This window comes from Ailuropoda melanoleuca, chromosome 4 (genome assembly GCF_002007445.2).
Source record: "Ailuropoda melanoleuca isolate Jingjing chromosome 4, ASM200744v2, whole genome shotgun sequence".
Classification (NCBI taxonomy): domain Eukaryota; kingdom Metazoa; phylum Chordata; class Mammalia; order Carnivora; family Ursidae; genus Ailuropoda; species Ailuropoda melanoleuca.
In genome coordinates, this window is record NC_048221.1 from 109,306,304 (window position 1) to 109,322,619 (window position 16,316).

General features: G+C 36.6%; 1 protein-coding gene across 2 annotated transcripts in view; it reads left to right on the forward strand.

Moving 5' to 3' along the window:
- The window catches only part of NPHP1 (nephrocystin 1), a 58,834-nt gene that overhangs the window by 6,074 nt on the left and 36,444 nt on the right, over positions 1-16,316 (forward strand). Inside the window, exons 4-11 of one of the 2 annotated variants that reach the window (XM_019807791.2) lie at positions 642-766; positions 5,169-5,403; positions 5,709-5,810; positions 9,167-9,270; positions 9,714-9,756; positions 10,868-10,952; positions 12,289-12,383; positions 13,911-14,039. In XM_019807791.2, the coding sequence (XP_019663350.1) occupies positions 642-766; positions 5,169-5,403; positions 5,709-5,810; positions 9,167-9,270; positions 9,714-9,756; positions 10,868-10,952; positions 12,289-12,383; positions 13,911-14,039 (918 nt within the window). Of the gene's footprint in view, positions 1-641; positions 767-5,168; positions 5,404-5,708; positions 5,811-9,166; positions 9,271-9,713; positions 9,757-10,864; positions 10,953-12,288; positions 12,384-13,910; positions 14,040-16,316 lie in introns of both variants that reach the window. The other variant, XM_011234541.3, reaches the window with a different exon arrangement.

Genomic DNA, 16,316 nt, shown 5'->3' on the forward strand with positions numbered 1-16,316 from the left:
TGCAGAAGTAGGAGGAGCTAGAATTTACTCTTGGAAGCTCCTTCAGGATTTTCCCTTTTAGTAGAAGCCTGAGCTTCAGCTAAGCGCCCAGGGCCAGAGAGTCACGGGGCATTTAAAGTGGAAGGCATCTAGAAGTCATCTCCCTACCTGCATCTGAGTGTCTCTTTGGAATTTCAGTGGCACAAAGCTCTTGAATTTAGGAGGCAGGCTGACCCTAAGCTTGAAACCTAATTATCCTGTTTCATAGGTGAGGAAACTGAGTCTCCCAAAGGTGAAACAGCTTTCTCAATGTCTCACTGCCAGAAAGTGGCAGAACTTGGGATTGATACCCATCTTTGTGACTCCAAAGCTTATCTTCTGTCTGGAACCTATCTCTAACTGACTATAGAGGGTGTGGAATAGCTAGCAAGAAAATAAAACAAAAAACCAAGTAGTATAATTTTATTTATTTCTTCATTTGGGTTACATTTCAACATAATAATCTACATTTCTTTTAATCTTATTTCTCTAAGGTAGACCTAGTCTCATGTTGACACTTTGTCTTCTAGAACTTACTGGAGTATTGTTTTTTCCTTCTAAAATAAATTTAATAGGAAGCTGAAATAAACTTTTCAGTGAAATAAACTTATATTCTCTCATAGGCTGATGAACCTGCACCTGTCGGGAACTATAACCAGAAAAAAGAGGAGGAGCACAGTCTTTTGGATAAGCTTACCCACCAACTGCAGGAACTCGCCGTGTCCATAAGTAGAGAAAATACAACTGAGTATGCGTCCTTCCTTCCTTTCTTTCTCTCAGATATCATGTCACCAGCAGTTTTAATGTTTGATTCAGAATAAAGACATATTAAGAGTATAGATATAAACAAATGGTGATAAAAAGTATAATCAGTTGACATTTATTTATTATGTATAGTGGAAAGTCTTAGATCCTATAAAAGATGAATAAGAAGTAAAAGTCATAATTTGTGCCCTTAGGTAATTTATAAACTAGTTGGGGAAACAAAAATCGATCTGAATAGCTGAATAAACACGTATTAGAAAATAAGGATGATGCCTTTAGTGTCAGTGTTGATACATAAAAAGAAATTATTTGGATTGTCTATTTGCTTCCTTCTTTCATAATTTTTCTTTAAAATCGGAGGCAGAAGTATGCATTGTTTTTCTGCTGTAGTGGATGTTAATAACAGCCTTTGCAAAGTGGAAAGAACACTTGATCGTATAAACAACCCAATTTGTGGAAAGCAAAAAGGAAAAAAATTAACGAGTCTCTTCAAGTGCTATTCCCATACTTTTACACTACATCCTGGGGAAAATGCTAAAGGATGTAGATCCAAGGATTCTAGAATTTCCATTAATTTCCAGTACTGAGAATGACAATGTAGCTGGTTTTGGACTTAACCTTCCTACCATAAACAGCTATAAAATCTGGACAAAGTATACAAAACAGCTGGTCAAAGTCATTGAACGTCAGACAAGCAGGGCTGATGTTCTTAATACAGGAAAGCACAGAAACTAAGTTCTCCATTCACCCAGATTCTCTCCCTGGGGAAAATTTATGGGCTGTGGTACAGGAAGGTGGATCCTAAACAGGGAGCAGCCGTGTCACAGAGCTCAGGAGGCAGAGATCAAATTTTGGAGTTCCCAGGGCCTTTGTAACTTGTGGGAGAGAGAAGCGAGTTGCCAGAGACAACTACAGAAATCTGAATAGACTCCTGGGCTACAGAGCGTGATTCCAGAAGCACTGGCAGAAAGTACCTGCTAGGAGACTGAGATTTTAAAAGATTCTGGAAGTCAACAATCCTGGAGAAATATTGGAGTTTGTACCCAGCTAGAATAAAGAAACTTTGGTGAATGCTTCAGGCATTTAGTGGAGATCACAGAAGGTCTTTGTCATGCTGTCATTGCCATTGCTGTTATTAAGAGTAATGAAAATACCCTAATACTAAGAACTGTGATCTTGAAATAAAGACAAGACTGAAGTAGATCTTGTCCAAGCCTAAAACCAGACCTTAGCAGGAACATCATACTTCAACTGAGTAACAGAATAAAATTCAGCACTCTATAAAGGAAGATGACATAATCCAAAGTCTCTAAATATCTCATCCATAATATCCACTCATAAAAGAACTACTGGAAGCGGAAAAGAGCAGGGGTAAATAAATAATCAGCAATTAAATAATAAGACAGTCAACAAAAGCAGACTTAGATCTGAACTAGATAATACAATTAGCTGACAAGGACTTCTAAATAATGATTAATACTTTAAAAGAAGAAAAAATGGATGAAATGGGAAAAAGTGGAGTATTTTAAGAACATTCAAATACAGAAAATGAACATTCTACAATTGTAAAATATCTGATGAAATAATGATTGAGAATCTTCTCAGTCTGATTCAATATCTAGATTCAAAGAGGTGGAAAATGTCATGTAATAAAGAGAAAAAATAGTCAGTAGAAGCTCAGATGACCCAGATGTGAAAGTAAGCAAATGAGAACTATAAAACAACTGTTTTCAACTTGTTAAAGAATTTGTTGGAAAAGATGGATAGTTTGGGTGAATAAGGAGGAATCAAGCAGAGAAATGGCAGTTAACAAAATTTATAGCTTGAAGTGCATACCTTAGAAAAGAAGAAAAATTGAGTATCAGTTATTGAAGTTTCCAACTTAAGAAAACAGAAAAAGAACAAGATATTAAACCCGAGGTAAGTAGAAAGGAGGAAATAATAGAAATAAGAGCAGAAAACAGTAAATAATAAAAAGGCATATGGTAAATAATATCAGTAAAGCCAAAAGTTGGTTCTTTGGAAGAATTAATTAAATGGATAAATTCCTAGCAAGACTGATCAAGAAAAGAAAAAGAGAAGGGAAAACAACAACAAGAAAACAGGGATGAAAACTAATCACTACAGATCCTATAGAAATCAAAAGGATGCTGTGAAGATATTATGAACACCTTTATGCCAATACATTTGAAAATCTAGATAAAATAATTTCCTTGAAAAATAAAAGATACTTGACAGAAGGTGAAGAGAAAATCTTAATACTCCTGCTAAAATATCTCCAAAAAAGTTGAATGTATGATTAAAAACCTTCCCACAGAATAAACTCTCAGGTGGCTTCACTGATGAATTGCTGTAAACATTTAAAAAAGAAATAATACCGGTATTACAAAATCTTTATAGAGAATAGAAGAACATTTCCCAAATCATTTTATGAGCTTTAGATATCAAAACCTGACAAGAATATTATAAGAAAAATAGCAAGGCCCTCATGAACACATGAACAAACCCAATATAAAATATTAGCAAACAGATCCCAGTGTCATTTCAAAATGACAATGCAGCATGACTAAGTGGAATTTATTCCAGAACACAAGGTTAGTTTAACATTCAAAAATCAATAATTGAAATTCACTCTCTTAACACAAGGAAGAAGAACCATGAATAATCACATCAAGTTCCCATTATCCTTGGCAACATTTTAGAATAATTGACTCAAAATATGTGCAAAAGATCTCCTAAAAAAGGAAAAGGGCATATTGAAAATCAATATAATACATTTTATGGATTTTTTTTATGGTGTAAAAATTTCGTCGAGTTACTGTTTATGTTTAGGTCACTGTGTTGTGAGTGTATCCTACAACTATTTTAAACTAAGTGAAGCCAGTACTCTTTATTCTGGAGACTTTCTCTTAATTGGCTGGTTTTATATTTAGCAATGTTCATTTGCATCAGCCTAAGTATGTTGTTATCCCCATTTTAAAGATAATCTTCTTTAATGTAAGCTTTAGGAGAGCAAAGATCTGTTTCGTTTGTTGTGGTATACCAAGCACATAGTGTCTGTCACGTAGTAGGTGCCCAGTAAATGTTTGATGACTTTGCTGAATGTTGAATGAACAAATAAAGCTCAGAGAGATTTAGTGACTCATCCAAACTAGTATTATTTTAGTTCTTCTCTCTTCCGGCACCTCCCATTTTACCTCCTTAATATCTTTCCAAATGTCTTTCTCTTCATCCTAATGCTGTGGGGGGTTTTTTTTGTTTGTTTTTTTGTTTTTTGTTTTTTTTTAGTTCATACTTTTGTCTTGGTTCACTTTTACCAGCCATGTTTGCCTCTAACCCTTTTTCCAATCTGTTCCCCACATTGTAGCCTAGTCATCTTTCCAAAGTACAGATGAGATCATGGCCTTCTCTTACTTCGTTTTAGAGACCGCGTTAGAAAGAAAGCTCACATGGGCTGTATTCTGTTCACCTCTTTGAGCCTCATCTCCTTCTTACGCATTTCTTCAAGCCTTGTCCTATCATTCATGAGCTACTTGAGGTTCCCTCCACTTGAGCCTCCTTTCTCCACTCCCTCCCCCTCCTTTCTACTTCCTTTTTAAATCATTAATTCCAAGTCATCCCTCCAGACCTAATTCTAAGCCTTTCCAGATCCCTACCTATGCATGGTAGGTTAAGTGTCCCTCTGTATGTGTACCTCCAGTGTACCTATTGAACTATATTGTAATTACCCATTTTCTAGATTGTCTCACTGTAAGCTCCTTGAGGACAGGGAATTGTTTACCTGGTTGACCAGGTTTTGTATCCACTGCGTTTGCATGGACCTGACATACATCATTATCATCATCCTAGCTGACTTCTATTAAAAACTTGCGATGGGCAGGCACTGTTCTAAACCCTCTGCGGATTTGTAACTCATGTAATCTTCATGACAGTCCCATGAGGCAGGTTCTATTATTACCTTCACTTTACCAATGAAAAATAGAAAGCTTAAAAGAAACCTATGCAAGGTCACTCAACGAGGAGAGGACGGAGCCAGAATGTAAAGTCAGAGCCCATGCTCTACCCACTGTGTTACAGTGCTCAAGCAGCGTTTGCTGAATGGGTGAATCCAAGACTTGAATATACGTCCCATGGCCTCAAGTCCGGTGTGCGCTCTGCCATGTCCCATACCTGCCTCAGATACAGTAACTCCTTCACCATTGAGTCCCTCAAGTCACATTGTTCGCTAGATGGTAGAAACCATGAGTTGTGCTTTTTCCGTATTTCCTTTATTTGCCCAGTTCCAGATATGGGCAGGATCTTCTGTATGTATAAGCTGTCCTCATACTTGATCTGTTCTTACACGTTATTTCAAGTGATCCTTAACATAGAACTATTTTTCCCAGAATCGGGGCACCTACCGAAAGAGAGGAAGATGACGATTCTGCTGATGAAGATGAAGAAGCTGAAGAAGAAGACGATGACGATGAAGAAGAAGAGAGTGAAGAAAGTGGTGGGGAGGAGGAAGAGACAGAAGAGGAAGAGAAGCAGGAAAATGAATCCCACCACCAGGCAGCAAGTCAAGAATACGTTGCCGTTGGAGATTTTACTGCTCAGCAAGCTGGGGATCTTACATTTAAGGTAGAAACAAGACTAGAATCTAACCTAAGGATAAGTTTGCATACCTGCAGAGTAAGAAAACTCTACGTATATGCCTGTATGACATCTTCCCGGTATTGTTTTTAAAGACTCAATCTGTTTTAATACAATAAGTAAAAATTATGATTTATAGGCAGTAATCATATGAAATTATGTTATCAATGTTACCTGGTAGGAGAATGGTGAAATTAAATGCTATTCTATTTTTGAGAATAGTTTCAGTGTTGATAATTCCTAATTTAGGGATCAATTTTAATTTAAAATGTTTTACTTTGTTTTGATTTAAGAAAGGGGAAATTCTCCTTATAATTGAAAAAAAACCTGATGGTTGGTGGATAGCTAAGAATGCCAAAGGAAACAAAGGTCTCATTCCCAGAACCTACGTGGAGGTTAGTCTTTATTGCTTATTCTTTCCCTTTTTCTTTCTTCGAAAACTTTTTTCCATTTAAAAAATTTTTTTTCAAAACTTGTCTTCATTTTTAATAAAATGTTAATCTGTATTCTTTGATCAATTGACTAGTGAATGACTTGAGATATAAAATTTACTTTAATTTTAGAGGGACAGGGCATGGGGAAAATCTTGTGTTAACAGTTCTGGGGATCTGTGAAGTGCTGTTATGCAGGTGAGGCCTAGAATGTTATGACACAAAGTGCTTTGTGGATTAATGCTGATCATAAAAATTAATAGGAGTTTATTGTTTGTTGTCAAACGAAACCATAGTCAACTTCCACTAATATATGATCCCTTACTAGGATGTACACATACTGTACATGTGTGTTTGCAGCTCTTTTTTTTTTTTATATTTCATTATATAGCATGGTCATTTTCTTTGCTAATATATATAGATATCTATCTGGATCAGTGCTGTCCAATAGAAAAATTATGCAAACTACAAATGTAATTTTAAATTTTCTCATAACCACACTGAGATGTCTTCTTTTCTGACACCACTTCTAACACTTAATTGTGTGATTTTTCTCTAACACCAAATATGTGTCGTTTTTCCACACCGGTTCTCTGAAACCAATCAGATGTCCAACAATGCAGTTCAATTCTGACACCAATTCCTGGAGTTAGCGCAGACCTGTCAAGTTAAGGGCTCACCTCATGAGCTGCCCTAATTCGGATGCCGGTCCCAAGTCCCAGGCCTGGGCTGCCGGTACTTCTGAGTGACCAGCTGTAAATTCAGTTCCCACATGCCTCCTCAGGTTTGATAATTTGCTAGAGGGACTCACAGAACTCAGGAAAACACCTCGCTTGTGTTTACCAGTTTGTTATAAAGGCTACAGCTCAGGATCGCCAGATGGAAAGGGTGGGCAGGGCAAGGTCTTGGGAGATGGAAGGAGTGGGACTGGGATCTTCATTGCCCTCTCTGGGGCCACCCCCACCCCGCAGCTTGCACTTGTAAGTGGTCACCAACCTGGAAGGCTCCTGAAACCCTGTCTTTTAGAGGTTTTTATGGAGGTATTGTTATGTAGGCATGATTGATTAAGTGATTGGCCATTGGCGATTGAATTCAGTTTCCTGCTCTTTTATCCTCAATGAAGGTGAGGAGTGTGGTAGTGGTGGTGCCCTGAAATTTCTAACCCCCTAATCACCTGGTTGGTTCCTCTGACAGCCTGTGCCCCACCCCCAGCCCATCACTTCATTAGTATAAACTCAAGTCTGGTTGAAAGGGGCTTGTTATGAATAACATAAGACACTCCTATCAGTCAAGAAATTCCAAGAGTTCTAGGATCTCTTGCCAAGAACTGGGAATAAAGACCACATATATATATATATATATATATATTTTTGTTATACCACGTGCATTTGAAAAAAGGAAAAAAACAGGTGACATTATTTTTAATAATGTATTTATATTATCTCATATATCAAAGTATCATTTCAACCTGTAATCAATATTGAAAAAATATTTTCTTTTTTGTTCACACCAAGTCTTCAAATTCCAGTGTGTATTTTTTTTTAAGATTTTATTTATTTATTTGACAGAGAGAGAGGCAGGGAGAGAGGGAACACAAGCAGGGGGAGTGGGAAAGGGAGAAGCAGGCTTCCCGCTGAACAGGGAGCCCGATGCAGGGCTCGATCCCAGAACGCTGGGATCATGACCTGAGCTGAAGGCCGACACTTAACGACTAAGCCACCCAGGCACCCCATCCAGTGTGTATTATATACCTAAATGGCACATCTCAGTTTGAGCTAGTCATACTTCAAGTGTCAGTAGCCATACCTGGCAAGTGGCTGCCATATTGCACAGTTCAGGTTTAAATCATCCTTTTCAATGGTAGTACAGTATTACAATTTCATGTAGATGGACATGTTGTTTCCAACCTATAAGAACTACAAATTATGTTGCACAGAGCTATGGTTAGCTTCCACTATGAGATACTAAAGGTCCCCCCAAATAGTGGCTTAAATAAGGTAGAAGCATATTTCTCTCATGCATGGAAGAAGTGTGGAGGTAGGCAATGAAAGGATGGTGAAGGCCCCATCTGGTATTTTACTTTGTACTTAAGTGGGAGGCAGGTCTTCCAAGGGCTATCTAAAGAGATAGATAAGTTGGCTGCTAGATCTTTTAATGATTCCAAGAAGCAAAAGAGGAATGGGCAATAAGAGGCCAAAAGGCATGAGCTGCTATCTTTTTAAAATGGTTTCCTGAAATTTACACAAAAAACTTCCCAGTGGTATCTCCTCGATCAGAATTGAGTCTTGTTAATACCTACCTGCAAGGAGGGTTTGGAAAATGTAGACTCTTAGCTGGATCATTGCTAAAATCAGGGGTTCTGTAGAAACAAAGAGGTGGAGATTAGGTGGTAGACAACCAGCAACCTGTGTTGTGGTCAGTGTGCACACACATCTTTGTAGATTTGTCCGATTTATTCCCCTCAGATAAATTCCTGGGTGCCCATTGCTGGTTCAAAAGGTCTACACCTTTATATTTTGATTTAGTTTGCCATTTTGCATTTCAGAAAAGTCATGCTGATTTGTACCCCCATCCCCAGCATCTGAGAGTACTTTTTCCTCACAATGTGCCATGGATGGCTGCCATCCATCCTTTTGCCAATGTGGTAGGCAAAAAAGAGGCCTATTATTGTTTTTATTTCATTGTACTGCTAATAGGATTGAGCATTATTTCATACCCTTTATGACCATTTCTACGTCTTCTTTGTAAATTACCTTTTCAGTTCTTTTGACCGGTTTTCTAAGTAAGAGATTTTTTTTAAATTGTATTGATTTATAAGAGTATTGTTTTATTTTCAGAATAAGGGTATTAACCCTTGGAAATCTGTGACAGATATTTTTCTTTGTTGACTTTGAACCATGTTTTTTTTTATGTTGCTAAATCTGTCAGTGTTTCCATTTGTGATTTTTGGTTTTGGTATTATAATTGGAAAAGACTTCCCTATCTCAACATAATTTACTTCTAACACTTCTAACACTTTTCTTCTAACACTTTTCTTAACACTTTAACACTTCTAACTTCTTTTATTTCTACCTTCTTTTTTTATTCATTGGAATAAATTCCATCTGAAATTTATTCTGATTAAATTTGCTTTCTACCTCTATCCTTTTAGTTTTTTCAAATAGTGAAGTTATCGGCAATATGTTGAAATCTTTTTCCCACTGATTTTTGATATACCCATCGTGTACATTCCCATCTGTAGTTGAGCCTTTCTGGAAGTATTTTTATTGGTTGATTTTTGCATTAGGTAAAAAGCACTTCATATTTCAATAATTTTTCAGGCCTATAATAAAGAAGAAGGCCAAGACTCAAGTGAAGAAGGCAGTGAAGAAGAAGACGTAGAGGTGGGGGACCAAACAGCAGAAGGGGAAGAAGTTAAACAAAGGTAAACTGTGTGAGAGGGTATCAGAGTGAGCTCAAGAAATTTTTTGTGATGATGCACTGGGTGTTATATGTAACTGATGAATCGTTAAACACTACACCAAAAACTAATGATGTACTATGCAGTGGCATAATAAAAAAAAAAAAAAGAAAGAAAAGAGGCTTTCTGTTTTTACTATTGTAAATAATTCAAGAATTTTTTAAACGGGAACAACTTGCAGTTTGAGAACTGTGCTTTTTGTGTTACTATTTGCTTAAAGATAACTACCTTAATTTCGTGATTATTTTTAGTACACGATATTATTCTTTCTTGGTTCCATTTAGAGACTTAAGCTTTTAGAACTTATTGACAATTAAATTCTTTGTTCTTTGATTGATGACACTCCCTAATTGAGTCAATAAGCATGAGCTGTCTGTGCACTCACCTTGCTATTTTGTCCCCCCCAGAACTGATTCTCACTGGAGTGCTGTCCGAAAAGCTATCTCAGAGGTTCGTATCGCCTGTTCTGTTAATGATGTCATGTTTTGTTACCTAACAGTTCTGATAGAGTGTGGATTCAAAAGAGGATGGAGACTTTGGAAGATGGCATTGGATCTTAAACAGGATACAGGGCATGGACTGTACAGAGCATAAAACATACGATTCTGGTTTAATAAGCCTATGCTCCAAGTAGTATTTCTCCTTAGGGCTGTCTGTAAGAAGAGTAGATTTGAGGGCTTGCAACTCTCTCTTATTGATTCTGCCTGAATTGTCTACCATTTGGGTAAAGGCTGATGTTAAATTCAGTTAATATGAACAATTCCAAAAAACTCAAAAAAAAAAGTAAGAAATTATCCATATTTCTATCATTTAAAAGAGTTATGTAGGGGCGCCTTGGTGGCACAGCGGTTAAGCGTCTGCCTTCGGCTCAGGGCGTGATCCCGGCGTTATGGGATCGAGCCCCACATCAGGCTCCTCCGCTATGAGCCTGCTTCTTCCTCTCCACTCCCCCTGCTTGTGTTCCCTCTCTTGTTGGCTGTCTCTATCTCTGCCGAATAAATAAATAAAATCTTTAAAAAAAATAAAAATAAAAATAAAAGAGTTATGTAACAAAATGAAAATCCACTCCTTCCCTCCCATAACTAATCACCGTTAATAGTTTAGTCAATATCCTTTCTGACCTTTTACCCTACTTATTGCTTAATAAGTGCTCGTGTGTGTATGTGTGTGTATACACACATATACAAAAAAGCCATGAATTCTTCAGTGCATATCAGTTTCTGACGCTAACTCATCTGTTACGTGGCAGTACATCGTAGAGCAGGACCAGAGTAGAGACATTTTGATGAAAGTTGCTGAGGAAGCGCCTGGTCTGGAGCACAGAGCTCTACCCACTGGGCACTGCAGGGGGCTTAGGTCCTTGGGAGAGCCTAGGATTCAGTGATGGATGGCATCCTCCAGAGTTTGGGGTTAAATTGCTGTATTTGTCCACTAAAGTCTGCATGTTCGTGTTTTCCTTTTCTGGGTCATAGTTGCTAGAGTGATAAGAGAAAATATTATGAAGGTGAAGAAACATGAAAGAAAACAAGCAACTCCATTTTGTCTTTACTGTCTTCAGCAGATCAACACTGTCGATGTGTTGACCACAATGGGAGCTATTCCTGCAGGGTTCAGGCCTTCCACGCTCTTCCAGCTTCTGGAGGAAGGTAACAGGCGTCTGTGAGCCACCACAAGCTTGTAGTTAAGCAGTCAGGTTTTACGTCTAATGTTATTGCTCTAGCCAAAACAAGTTGTTTAAAAAGCTGTTGAGTATCACATCTCGTCAGTGCTTGTCTATTACTTCGTCTTTCCTGTGACAGTGAAGGAAGGATCCCTGATCCTGTTAGACGCTGGCCTGTTTACTGGGCTCTGGCTTCTAGCCCCCTTGTTTTGTTACAAAAATATGACTCTTTTAATCATGAGCCCTTTTGTGTATCTTCAGCCCACCCCCCCCTTCCCCACACTGGCTCCTTCCCTCATCAGTATACCAGCATACCTGATACCTTTAAGTCCCAGCTCCTCTCACCCTATCCCATGTTAGCCAAAGCCTCCCTTTCTCTCCTTTTCTTCACAGAAAGACTTTTCTGAAGAGTTATTATCCATTTGCATTTCTTTTTTCTTATTTGTTCTTGGATTTCTCTGTACTTACCAACATTTGTCCATAACCTCGTTAAAGAGAAATAATGTTGGGGGAGGATCTCCTATATATGTGCCCTGAGTTGTTGAGTTATCTGTGGAGGGCTGCTTTGAGGTTCCTCTGCTGGAAAGGCTCTTCTCTGCACCCCCGAATGCCCAGCTCCTTCTCATCCTCATCCCAGGGGAAGTCCATCTTCCCAGAGATGCCTTCTTTGAGTAACACCCTTCCACTTGAGCACCCTTTATGGATATAAGTTAGCTTATAATTATTTTATTCTCTCGTCTACTTATTTTTTTTTTTTTGGATTATTTCCCCCACTCAACTGTAAACTAATGAGGGCAGGGACTGCATTTCTCTGATTCACATATTATTTGCAGGTCCTAGCAGAGGGCCTGGCACACAGTGAAAACTCAGAAATTATTTCTCAAATGAATAAATGATTTTGTAATCAGTATCCTTCATAGCTATAGTATGAGAAAACAGTATAATAATGGTTTTGTGTTAAGAAGTAAAATTAATAATTATATATTTTTCTAAAGAGTGTTTACACATTTTCTGTATTTTACAAAAATATTCGAAAGGATCATCTTCATCACAGGGCACGTTACTGGCCTAGAAGTTTTTAAGATCTTTCTTAAAGCTGCTTTAAGATCAGCTCTTATGTGCTTCCATCTTTACTTTTTCTACGGTTGTTCTTACCAGTAAACAAATCTCCATTGGTACATATGTCTTAGAAAGCAAGTTCCTAGTAAGCAGGTTGACATCTTGGATGTGTTTCCTAAATTTGCCACATAACATCATACATTTTTGGCTTTGAATTTCATTCCTTTCTTTGAAAGATAATAAAGGAAAAATTGTTTTTTCAGGGAATCAATTTCGAGCAAGTTACTTCTTACAGCCAAAGCTCACTCCTTCACAACTGGCCTTCAGCGATCTACTGTGGGATGCTAAAACAGGCACTGTGAGTATGGTTTCTATCAGCAAAATTATACCTTTCTGGATTTGGTTATGGTTGCAAGTATACAAATAGCATGTAAATTGATTAATGTATTCTAGAAAATTAAAAAATGGTTTCTGTATTTTAATTTTTAAACACTCAGTGATCTTTTCACTGCTAAGACAATGAAACTTGCTCTCTTCTCCCATTGTTGCAAAGGAAGTAATACTAAGTATCTCTCTTATTCATTCCTTGCATCTATAAAAAAGGGAATTATAATAATACTTCTTAACATAGGGTTATTATGAGAATTACATTAGAAGTGTGGAGGGCTTAGAACAATGTCTGGCACATGATAACTCAATAAATGTCAGCCAATATCAGTAGTAGTAGTAGCATTTTTTTTTAATTAAGTGGAAATGAGGAAGTTGAAAGTCCTTTATGATTATACTTTTTTGGGGAGAGCTTAGAGTAAAAGATTCTTGGTATCCTCAGTACTTGAAGTAGGAAAAACTCTTGATATTTAATTCTACTCTCCTCCTTTTTAGCAGATAGAACCACATTAGAGCACATCACTACCCTTCCTGTTTACCTTCTGCCTTTTCTCCCTTCCTCTCTCAGAGCCTCAAGGAAAGAATAAGAGGACTCAGTGCGATCAGGTTTTGTGGGGAGAGGTGGTATAGAATTTTCCCCTCTGAACCTGAGCATAGCCTGGGACCTTCTTAGTATGAAGTATCTTTTATTGCAAGTCAGTAAAGATGTTGTATTTAGTCTGTTTGGTGTACTAGTACTTGAATAATGGCATTCAGTTTTATGAACTTGTACCCAGAGAGCTAAACATTCAGCTCTCATTTCTTAAATTGAAAACGTTGACAAGCTGTTAGATATTGTCTTATTTTTTCAATGATATGGGGTCTTTAAATGAAAAGGCCAATGACCATAAAGCAGAATGTTAAGAGTTGAAGATGTTTTTAAATAGGAAACCAGAGTGCCAATTTATTCATTGACATTCTGAACTATACTTGTGAAGTAGAACTGAATAATCCTATCCGATGGTCAGTGCACTCTCCGTCAAAACATCTGTGTGAGAAGCCAAGGAACAATGTAGGTAAATGCTTGGAATTAAAACAAGGAGGAGCCAGCTGGATAATATTAATGCTGGGTGTCATTGGTTATTACGCTCTGGTGACCTTCTACACTTACCCACGTTATATAAGAATGAACTGTAAGAATGAACCAGGAATGCGGTAATTCCATAGTCAGGTCATCCATTTTACCTAATTGTACTGACTGTTTTTTCATTATGATTTTTATGTATTTACCCCCAAAATGCAAATATTTCAAATATAAAGATTTATGGAAAATTTACCTAAGGTTTTTATTTTAAGTTGAGCAGACTATTGAAATTTTTCTTCTGTATATTTATGTGTAAATTTTTTTCTTTCATCCTTTTTTATTCTATGTACATTTTAAGTATAAGAGATGCTTTGAAAATGAATTTGTCTTATAAGCTATAAAGTAAACCTTTTTTATAACTAATTTTCCTCTTAGATTAGGTCAAGACCAAGTCGTGTTTCATTCATTCTGACCCTCTGGAGCTGTAAAATGATTCCTCTTCCAGGAATGAGCATCCAGGTTCTCAGTAGACACGTACGCCTCTGTCTATTTGATGGTAATAAGGTGAGCTTACTGAAGAGTAAATCAGTTCACATCAGTCTGGAAAAATATTTTGTTAAAGCCGCATAGTAAACATGTACTGCATGGGGTATGTCTGTATCTTTGTCTCTCTCTCAATTTCTCTCTCTCTTTCCATGTATGTGTGTGTATACATATAAAATAATATGGGATAGAATGCAAACCATAAGGGTTCTGATGAGATAGGATTAATTCCTGGCTCTTTCAATTGCTAAATGCATGATGTTTATATACGTCAAGGTTAACTCCTCTGAAGCCTTAGATTTCTCACTTACAAAAAAGGTACTGATGCCTATCTTCTAGTATTACATATAGTTCAAGTCTTGAGTGTACAGAGTATTGCATTTTTGACAAACGTACATACCTGTATAACCAACACCCAAATCAAGATATGGAGCATTACCAATACCTTAAAAAGTTTCTTTGTGTGTGTCCTTTTCCATTTTACTCCTCCCTGATTCCTAAGAGAATATTTTTTTACCTTGTACCAAACAAAGAATCTAAATGACTTTTAAAAAATTAATCGAGGGGCGCCTGGGTGGCTCAGTCATTAGGCATCTGCCTTCAGCTCAGGGCGTGATCCCGGTGTTCTGGGATCAAGCCCCACATCAGGCTCCTCTGCTGGAAGCCTGCTTCTTCTTCTTCCACTCCCCTGCTTGTTTGTGTTCCCTCTCTCGCTGGCTGTCTCTATCTCTGTCAAATGAATAAATTAAAAATCTTTAAAAAACAATAAACAAAAATTAATCAATTTGTTTGTGAGATACAGCTTAAATACAGTGCTTAGCGGAAATTTGTAGCTTTAACTGAATAAACTAGACAAAAAGAAAGTTTTAAAATCAGTGATCTAAATTACCAACTCAAGAGTCTCGAAAAGGAAGAGCGAGTTAAACCAGAAGGAAGTAGAATAGAGGAAATATTAGAGATAAAAGTGAAATTTGATGGAAAAGAATTAAACTTAATTAAAACAAACCTAAATTAAAAATGCCAAAAAAGAGTAGAATTTAATGAAGAATTTAATAATAGAATAATAGAATTTAATAAAGAAAACAGATGAACAAAAGAGAAAATCAAAAAAGGCAAAAGCTTATTCTTGGAAAAGATCAGTAAAATTGAAAAATGCTTAGTACACTGATAAAGAAATTTTAAAAAGAGAAAAAAGAGAGAAAAAGAAAACAAATGATCAGTATCTGACATGAATTTGGAGATCTCACCACAGAGCCACAGACTTTAAAAGGATGATAAAAGGATATCAGAAACATCCTTATGCCAAAGAATTTGACAATGTAGATAGATAAATTCCTTTAAAAATCATAATTTACCAAAACTGACATAAGAAGAAATAGAAAAATTTTAACCTCTGTTAAAAAAAATTGAAAATGTAATCAAAAATCTTCCAACAAAGAAAACTGTAGGCCTAGATGGTTTCACTGGTGAATTTCTCTAAACATTTAAGGATGAAATAATAGCAATAGTACATAAACTATTCCAAAGAACAGATAAAGAGGAAACGCTTCCCAACTCATTTTATAAGGCCAGGAACAATATGAATCCAAGACATTACAAGAAAGAGAAATTACAAGACCAGTATTCCTCATGAATATTGACACTAAAATCCTAAACAAAATATTAGCGAATTGAATCTAGCAGTATATAAAAAGGGTATTATATCATGACTAATTGGAGTTTATTCCAGGAATTCAATTGTACACACCTCTGTAACCAACATTTAACACTTGAAAATAGATCATTGTAATTTGCCATATTAACAGAACTAAAGTAGAAAAGTCATTTTATCATCTCAAAAGATACAGAGAAAAACACTTGACAAATTTCAACACCCATTCATGATTTTTAAAAAATTCTCAACAACTAGGAACAGAAGGGAATTCCTCAGATTGGAAAAGGGCAGTAAGAGAAAACTAAAGCTGACATCATCATACTTCCTGGTGAAATTTTGAATACTTTCCCCCTAAGATCAGGAACAGATCAGGGATGTCCAAGAAATAGAAAGATAATTGGCAGAAGACTTGAATGACACTTAAACAAATATATAAAAATATATCTTAAAAATATATAAAATATATTAAAAATATAAAAAATATAAATATATTAAATAAATATATAAAAAAAACCAAGAGACATAAAAAGATATATATAACATATAAGAAGTCCTCAGGGAGGGGCGCCTGGGTAGCGCAGTCGTTAGGCATCTGCCTTCGGCTCAGGGTGTGATCCCAGCATTCAGGGATCGAGTCCCACATC